The 9,953-nt window shown below is 40.8% G+C and overlaps 1 protein-coding gene across 1 annotated transcript; it reads left to right on the top strand.

Moving 5' to 3' along the window:
• Positions 1-5,971: 5,971 nt before the first annotated feature.
• On the top strand, positions 5,972-6,601 carry LOC109242657. The gene has a single exon (XM_019409495.1). The coding sequence runs from the start codon at positions 5,972-5,974 to the stop codon at positions 6,599-6,601; it is 630 nt and encodes a 209-aa protein (XP_019265040.1).
• The last annotated feature ends 3,352 nt before the right edge of the window (positions 6,602-9,953 follow it).

The raw sequence follows: 9,953 nt of genomic DNA, 5'->3' as shown, positions 1-9,953 counted from the left end.
ATTTCCATTCCCCCGTATCGGATGGCACCAGCAGAGTTGAAAGAATTGAAAGATCAGCTTTAGGAACTCCTAGATAAGGGGTTCATTCGGCCTAGTGTGTCACCGTGGGGTGCACCGGTTCTATTTGTGAAGAAGAAAGATGGCACAATGAGAATGTGCATTGACTACAGGCAATTGAACAAAGTAACAGTGAAGAACAAGTATCCCCTGCCTCGCATTGATGATTTATTTGACCAGCTTCAGGGGGCGAGGGTATTCTCCAAGATTGATCTCCGTTCAGGCTATCACCAGTTGAAGATCAGGGATTCGGATATTATGAAGACTGCTTTCAGGACTAGATATGGGCACTACGAGTTTCTTGTTATGTCCTTTGGGCTGACCAATGCCCCAGCAGCGTTCATGCACTTGATGAACAGTGTTTTTCGACCGTATCTGGATTCGTTCATGATTGTTTTTATTGATGATATTCTGGTGTACTCGCGTAGGCAAGAGGAGCACGCGCAGCATTTGCGGGTTGTGTTGCAGAGATTGAGGGAGGAGAAGTTTTACGCAAAGTTCTCCAAGTGTGAGCTTTGGCTCAGCTCAGTAGCTTTCTTGGGGCACGTGGTGTCCAGCGAGGGTATTCAGGTCGACCCGAAGAAGATAGAGGCGGTGCAGAGTTGGCCTAGACTGACCTCAGCCACAGAAATTCGTAGTTTCTTGGGTTGGCAGACTATTATCGCCGGTTTGTTCAGGGATTTTCCTCTATTGCATCGCCCTTGAACAAGTTGACTCAGAAGGGTGCTCCATTTGTATGGTCGGACGAGTGTGAGGAGAGCTTTTAGAAGCTCAAGATAGCTTTGACCACCGCCCCAGTGTTGATTTTGCCATCAGCTTTAGGTTCTTACACCGTATATTGTGATGCTTCGAGGGTTGGGATTGGATGTGTGTTGATGCAGGGGGGGTAGAGTTATTGCATATGCTTCTCGCCAGTTGAAGCCCCACGAGAAGAACTACCATGTTCATGATTTAGAGTTGGCTGCCATAGTTCATGCTTTGAAGATTTGGAGGTACTACTTGTTTGGTGTATCTTGTGAGGTATTTACCGATCATCGCAGTCTTCAGCATCTATTCAAGCAAAAGGATCTTAATTTGAGGCTGCGGAGGTGGCTAGAGTTACTCAAGGATTATGATATTACCATCCTGTATCACCCAGGGAAGGCCAATGTAGTGGCCAATGCTTTGAGCCGAAAGGCGGTTAGTATGGGGAGTTTGGCGTACATTCTAGTTGGGGAGAGGCCTTTTGCAGTTGATGTCCGGGCTTTGGCCAATCGGATGGTGAGGTTAGATATTTCTGAGCCTAGTCGGGTGTTGGCTTGTGTTATTTCTCGGTCTTCCTTGTATGACCGCATCAGAGAGCGCCAGTATGATGATCCGCATTTGCTTGTCCTTAAGGACAGGGTTCAGCATGATGATGCCAGGGATGTGACCATTGATAGTGATGGCGTGTTGAGGATGCAGAGCCGGATTTGCGTGCCCAATGTGGATGGGCTTCGGGATTTGATATTGGAGGAGGCCCACAGCTCGTGGTATTCCATCCATCTAGGTGCCGCGAAGATGTATCAGGATTTGAGGCAGCACTACTGGTGGAGGAGGATGAAGAAGGATATAGTGGGGTTTGTAGCTTGGTGTCTCAACTGTCAGCAGGTTAAGTACGAGCATCAGAGGCTGGGCGGTGTACTTCAGCGGATGATTAACCCGAGTGGAAGTGGGAGAGGATTACTATGGATTTTGTGAGTGGTCTCCCTCGGACTTTGAAGAAGTTCGATTCGATTTGGGTGATTGTGGATCGGCTGACCAAGTCCGCGCACTTCATTCCAGTATGTACTACTTATTCTTCGGAGCGGCTGGCAGGGATCTTTATCCGGGAGATTGTCCGATTGCATGGGGTTCCAGTATCTATTATCTCAGATAGGGGTACTCAGTTCACTTCTCAATTCTGGAAGACCTTTCAGCGAGAGTTGGGTACACAGGTGGAGTTGAGCACAGCGTTTCATCCTCAGACGGACGGACAGTCCGAGCGTACATGTAGCGTGCCTGTGTTATTGACTTTGGAGGTTCTTGGGATGGGTTTTTGCCGCTTGCAGAGTTTGCCTACAACAGCAGTTATCAATCGAGCATTCAGATTGCCCCGTATGAGGCGTTGTATGGGAGGAGGTGTAGATCTCCTATTGGTTAGTTCGAGCCTGGTGAGGCTAGGCTATTGGGGACAGAGATGGTTCAGAATGCCTTAGAGAAGGTGAAGTTGATTTAGGAGAGGCTTCGTACAGCACAGTCGTGTCAGAAGAGTTATGCGGACCGGAAGGTTCGAGATGTGTCTTACATGGTTGGTGAGAAGGTTTTGCTGAAGGTTTTGCCCATGAAGGGTGTCATGCGGTTTGGAAAGAAGGGAAGCTGAGTCCGCGGTTTATTGGACCTTTTGAGGTACTTAGGAGGATTGGGGAGGTGGCCTATGAGCTTGCCTTGCCACCCAGCTTGTCGAGCGTGCATCCGGTATTCCATGTATCTATGCTTCGGAAGTATGTTGGGGACCCGTCTCATGTATTGGATTTCAGCACGGTTCAGTTGGATGATGATTTGACCTATGATGTGGAGCCAGTGGCTATTTTGGGTTGTCAGGTTCAAAAGTTGAGATCAAAGGATATAGCTTCAGTGAAAGTAGAGTGGAGAGGTCGGCCCGTGGGGGAGGCTACTTAGGAGACCGAGCGGGAGATGCGGAGCAGATATCCTCACCTATTTATGGCTCCAGGTATGTTTCTTGACCCGCTCGAGGACGAGCGTTTGTTTTAGTTGGGGAGGATGTGACGACCTGGCCCGTCGTCACGGGTGTTATAGCCCCGTTTCCCCCATATTTTGTTTCCTTATGCTTCATTATCAGTATTTGATGTGTTAGATTTGATTTGGATTGGTTCTAGAAGGAAATGAGACACTCAGTCTCTTTAAGGAAGGATTGTTTTGAAAAAGTCAACCGGACGTTGACTTGTGAGTTAGAGGGCTCGGATGTGATTTCCGGTGATTCGGTTAGCTTCGGGGGATGATTTGTGACTTAGGAGTGTGATCGGAATTTATTTTGGAGGTCCGGTGTAGAATTAGGCTTGAATTGGCGAAGTTAGTATTTTGGCGAATTCCGGTTGATAGGTGAGATTTTGATCCGAGAGTCGGAATGGAATTCCGAGAGTTGATGTAGCTTCGTTAGGTGATTTAGGATATGTGTGCAAAATTTGAGGTCATTCGGACGTGGTTTGGTCGGGTTTTTGATCGAAAGTGTATTTCGGAAGTTTTTAGAGAATTAGGCTTGAATTCGATGAGTTTTGGGTAATTTGATGTTGTTTGAGGTGCTTTGATGATTGGATCGAGGTTGAATAAGGTTTTAGGAAGTGTTGGTACAATTGGTTTGAAGTCCCGGGAATTCGAGTGAGTTCCGGGTATGTTCCGGGATGTTTTAGGCCAAAAAAATCATAGCTGTAGCAGGTCCAGAAGGGTTGCAGGCCTCGGAACTCGCCCACGCTGTCCGCACAAAAAGAAGTGCGCCCGCGGTGAGTGCTGTGCGGACCGCACAAAAGCGGACGCGGACGCGATAGGCGCCGCGCGGACCGCACAAAAAAGGGCGCGGCCGCGGTGAAGAACCTGCCCACTGGTCCTACTTCGGAAGCTCATATCTTTTGATCTACGAGGAATTTTTAGTTGGTTCAGAAACAAAAGTTGTAGCCCTTCGTGTCTAGTTTCCAGAAAGGTAAAGATATTGCAATTTGGATATCTGTAGCGAAAGTTATGACAAAAATACTGAAGACTACCACTGCAGTCAAAGTTGGCGCGGCCGCGTTCGTCTTAGCGCGGACCGCGGTCATTTTTGCGCGGCCGCGGAGGTGAAAATTTGGGGCTACTCTATAAATACGAGGTTTTGGGTTTTTTTTTTGATGTTTTGACCTAGAGAGCTCGGATTTTTGTGATTTTTCGAAGGTTTTTCAAGAAACTCATCAGGGTAAGTGATTCTAACTCACATTTGGCTAAAGTACATGAATCTGTCATTGAATTCATCATTTATTTCATGATTTGGGATGGAATTTGGGGAGAAAATTGGTGAAATCTTCCAAAATATAAAATGATGATTTGAATGACCAAATGGTATCGGAATTGGATAGTTTTGATATGTATAGACTCGTGGCGAGATGAGGAATCCATTGACGTGAATTTTATAATTTTTCGAGAAGTGGGCCCGGGGCTCGGGTTTTGCCAACTTCGTGATTTTTGATATTTTTCGAGTCTTTTCGATTGGGTTGTATCCCCTTAGCCTATTGTAATGTATTCCTTATGGTTTTGGGCAGATTCGACGCTCGAGGAGGTTGATTTGCGAGACAAGGGCATAGCGAGCTAGGATTTCGGCCTGCTTGAGGTGAGTAATGGTTATAAATGATGTTCTGAGGGTTTGAAACCCCGGATTCGCACAACGTGATGCTATGTTAAGATGAGACACACGCTGCATGATGAACGTGGGGTCTGATATTGTTGGGGATTCGGACCTGGTCCATCCCGATTGATGATTTTACCATATTTTAGACTGAGATTTACTTAATATCATTGTATTCTGGGCTAGTTGCCATGTTTGGGGCCTTGTGCCGATCTGTAGAACCCTTAGGGGTAGTTGTACTGGTTGACCTCACTTTACTCGTTAAAAATCATACCCTCAGTCATGTTCTTAACTGATAAACATAATATGAACCGACTTTCGAAATTGGTAACTCCTAATGAGAATAACTTGTGGGTTGGGAACCCTGTTTTAGCTGAGTGTGCCCGAGAGGCCATGTCTATAGTGACTGAGAGGGGTCGAGGACCCTATAGTGAGGGTATTTGATATATATCAGATCGAGCTGCACGTCGCAGCAGTATATATATTATATAGATCGGACTGCGCGCCGCAGTAGTATATAATATGGATCGGACTGCACGCCGCAGTAGTATATTATATGGATCGGACTGCACGCCGCAGTAGCATACTATATGGATCGGACTGCACGCCGCAGTGATATAGCGCTTGGGCTGTAGGAGCCCCTCCGGAGTCTGCACACCCCCAGTGAGCGCAGTCGACTATTATTATTGGATCGGGTTGCACGCTGCAGCAGTATATGTATATATATATGTGGATCGGGCTGCACGCCGCAGCAGTATTCAGTACGGATCGGGCTGCACGCCGCAGCGGTATAATCATACTATCGGTTATTGTCAGAAGTAAAAGAGTTGAGAACCGGTTTAAGAGGTGTTTACCTGACTTCTTCATTTACCTGCTATTTGATGTACTTACTGTTTTATGTAGAACTGCGTAGTGTTATTACGAGTTTTCTTCCCGTCAGTCATTATTTATTGCTATTACTCACTGAGTCGGAGTACTCACTTTACTCCCTGCACCATGTGTGCAGATACAGGTATCCCGGAGGCATAGTTGAGCTTTCAGCTGCTATTCAGATTTCACCGGAGTCATCGAGGTAGCTGCACGGCGTTCGCAGACTCGATTTCTTCCTCTATCCTCTTTACTTTCAGCACTTTAGACTATCTTTTGTATAGGTTGTTCCTCAGACTTGTGTAGAGGCTCTTGACTCGTGACACCAGATCGGTGGGATTTGTATTGATATTTTTTTTTCTTAGTTTCCACACTGTTATTATCTATTATTGCAGAGTTACACTGATGTTAATCGTCATTAAATCTTGTTAATTGGGTATAAACTTTATAAAAGGGATTGTGAGTGTCGGAATGGTCGGGCTTGCCTAGCATTGTGTTGGGCGCCATCACGATCGGGATTGGGGTTGTGACAGCAATCGGGATTCATAAAGATTTAATGCTTTTGTTAGATCAACACAAGGCCATTGCAAATGGAATTGCAAAGGTTTTCCCTGAGTGCTACCACGGTATTTGCATATCATTTAGAAAAGAATCGTGATGGCGTGCAATGAATTGCCACTTTTAACAATGATGAATTTCATACAAGAAAAATTGCAAAGCTGGTTTTATGAAAGAAGGACAACTGCACAAGGAATATTCCGCGAGTTATCAAATTGGGCAGAAGCAACATTGGAAGAAAAAATTAAACCAGCTTTTATATTTAGAGTATTGCCCATTGATCGACTCAAATTCAATGTCAAAGAAGGGGGTATGGAATTCATTGTTGATCTAGACAAAAGAACATGTGATTGTTCTGAATTTCAGCTAGATGAGATACCCTGTGAACATGCAATTGCTGCAATTGAAAGTATATATCAGAAGAAATCAGCCTTTTGCTCGACCTATTATTCAAGGGACTTTTGGTTGAAAACATATGAAGGGCAAGTAAATTCTGTAGGTGATTCAACAACATGGGTTATACCAGACACTATTAAATCAGTAATCACTAAGCCTCCAGATGCAAAAGTAATGCTAGGAAGAAGACAGAAGAATCGACATGTTTCCGGTACAGAATTCAAGAAGGAAACAAGATATGGTCGTTGCAAAAGATATGGGCATAACAGAACAAATTGCAAATTCTGCTGTAGTTCATCCTTATGCAAGAAAATACAGGAAAAAAATGATTGATTATATACAATAAGGATGCATTGGCTCATGTGAAAAAGTGATTGTAATCCCGAATAATTTGTTCGGTATTCTGCATTGTATATATTCAGTAAAAATTATGAGAGATTATACTTTCAAGTGATATATCTCCAGAATAATATGCAGGAAACAAACTTTTAAATTATTAATTCGAGCAAATTATACTATATACAAATTTTCCACTGTCTTACCCATCTCCATTATAATATACTGGCCTATATAGCTTAATAACTAGCTTTTCCAGCATAATTTACAGGAAGTAACTAAAATAATAACTCCAACAAGAGTTGCATCAGCAAACTTAGGGTAAAAGATCTTTATTGTGGACATCCAGTATAAAATACTGCACATTATATTTTCACATTATATATCTCCAGCAAAATATACTGGCCTATATAGCTTAATAACTAGCTTTTCCAGCATAATTTACAGGAAGCAACTAAAATAAGAACTCCAACAAGAGTTGCATGAGCAAACTTAGGGTAAAAAATCTGCATTGTGCACATCCAGTATAAAATACTGGAGTTTATAGTTTCACAATATGTACCTCCAGTAAAATATACAGGAAATAAAATTTTAAATTATTTAATTCCAGTAAGTTGTTCTAGATACCAATTTTGCACTATTTTACACTTCTCTCCAGTATAATATACTGGGTCATATAGCTTCCAGTAGTATATGCAGGATTGTTTGATTTTTTGACATATCTAACCGAAAAAATTTAGTCATTATTCAATTATTTCTTGAATTTCAAGAGGAAGTTTTCGACTGTTTCACACATCTCCATTATAATATACTAGCGTATATACCTTAATAAGTAACTTTTCCAGCATAATTTACAGGAAATAAGGAAAATAAGAACTCCAACAAGAGTTGCATCAGTTAAAATTATTAAATCTAACATATTATACTTAAAAACACACCATCGAAAATATAATTTTTCATCCTTACAACTTTATTTCAATTAATAAATTCGTCAAACTTAGGGTAAAAAATATGGATTGTGCACATCCAGCAAAATATACAGGAAACAAAGTTTTAAATTATTTAATTTCAGTAGTTGTTCCAGTACTATATGCGGGATTATTTTATTTTTTCACATATCTAATCATAAAAGTTTGGTCATTATTCACTTATTTCATGAATTTGAAGAGGAATAATTATTAAAAGTAAGGCAGATAAAGATTTAAACAAAAAGATATTATATTAATTGCCAACTTACATATAATTCCATAAAACCTAGTTCTAGATACTTCCAGTATAACCTACTGGAGTTTAAAGGATTATACACCAAAAAAGAACATAACTTAAAAAACTAATCATCCATATCGTCAGAGTCATAGGAACTATTTCCTCCCGACCCACCACAGCACCCATCTCGTGCAAGCCTCTCCAGCCTATCCAGCTTGTCCTTGATTCTTCTTAAATCTCTTTCATATTTCACTATGAACTCATCAAACTTCATCTCAATTGCTTCTATAATATCTTCTTTCATTTGATCAACTATGGTTTTGATCACGGCATCCATTTTTCGTTATTTTTTCTGTTTTGTGTATTAAAACTAGATGCATTTGAGTGAATAAATTGAGAAAAGATAGCCTAGTCATATAGCGGAAAAAAATTGCTACAGTGTATATGAAAAGACAGAAGGCAAATTGAACGTTAGGGGTAAAGATAAAGATTAATGAATCACAATTTAATAAAAAGAGTGAAAATATAATTATTACTATAACACAACTGCCAATGTAAAATATAAATTAATTTTAATGTTTGAAAATGCATCACAGACTACACCTAATAAAGTAATGCAATGTAGACGAAATAATAAAATATTATAGGAAACTATAATAGATTTACTTGCATGTAACGTCATAAAAATAGTTATTAAACCATAAAATACAAAGCAATGTGTATAATATTCCAGCAATTTATTTTGGATAAAAAATTTCCTTGTTTTTCACATTTTTTATTATATATATAGAACTCCAGTATAATATACATATATGAATCAAAATTAGACTCCAGTATAATGGATAAGTATAAATGCTCTAATTACTGTGACACAAATCCCAACATATAATATATTTTGTGATTTAAACTGCATAAAACACTGCACCCAATGGTTATGTAAAGTAATGGAATTCATAGGAAATGATGGAATATTATAGGTAATGATGAAATATTATAGGCAACTATACTAGAGTGACTTGTATGTCACATCATATTATAGCTATTACCTGATAAAATACTAATTGTTGTACTCTTGTCAAATATAACATACTGATTTATATCTCTTCATAATTAGAATTTCCAGGAACCAACCTATGAAATCAAACTTATTATGGATAAATAAATATACATGCATATGATATAACTGCAGCATTATATAGTTTATTTTACACATCCGAGTTTAAAATACTGGAGAAAATACTTGTATGTGATATAGTTGTAGCATAATATACAGGAACTAAAATTACACAAACAAACAAAAATTGGACTCCAGTATACTGAATAAGTATAATCCTGTTTGTAACGACCCGACCGGTCGTTTTGAGTTCGAGCGCTCCGTTTGGCAATCGGAGGCCGTGAACAACTTCATTTCAGGTATCATGACTTATACGCGTGATCGGAATTAAGTTCCGGAAAGTTCGGAGTTGATTTGGAAAGAGAATTCTCATTTTAGAAGCTTAAAGTTGAAAGAATAGACTAAGATTGGATTTTTGAGTATACAATCTCGGAATCAGGATCTGAAGGTTCCAGCAGGTTGGTATGATGATTTCGGACTTTGGCGTATGCCCGGTTCGGGTTTTGGATAACCCGGGAGCGTTTTAGGCGCCTATTGTGGAAGTTAGCATTTTAGAAGGAATTTCATAAGTTTGGCTTGAAGTGCATTTCAGTGTTATCGCTGTCCGTTTGGGGTTTCGAGACTGTGAATAGCTCCGTATGGTGATTGTGGAGTTGGGGGCACGGTCGGAAGTGAATTCGGAGGTCCATAGGTCATTTTGGAGCCATTTGGCTAAAGATAGAAATTTGAAGGTTTTTGGGAAGTTTGACCGGAGGTGGACTTTTTGATATTGGGGTCGGAATCCGATTTGAGGTTCGTAATGTCAAATATGACTTGTGCGCAAAATTTGAGGTCAATCGGACGTGATTTGATAGGTTTAAACATCGGAAATAGAAGTTTGAAGTTCTAAAGTTCATAAAGCTTGAATCAGGGTGTAATTCATGGTTTTAGCGTTGTTTGATATAATTTGAGGCCTCGAGCAGGTCCGTAATGTGTTTTGGGATTGGTTGGTAGGCTTGGTTGAGGTCCCGGGGGCCTCGGGTGGATTCC

This window comes from Nicotiana attenuata, unplaced genomic scaffold (genome assembly GCF_001879085.1).
Source record: "Nicotiana attenuata strain UT unplaced genomic scaffold, NIATTr2, whole genome shotgun sequence".
Taxonomy (NCBI): Eukaryota; Viridiplantae; Streptophyta; class Magnoliopsida; order Solanales; family Solanaceae; genus Nicotiana; species Nicotiana attenuata.
The sequence above is the reverse complement of the archived record's forward strand: the minus strand, read 5'-3'. Positions and strand labels throughout refer to the sequence as shown.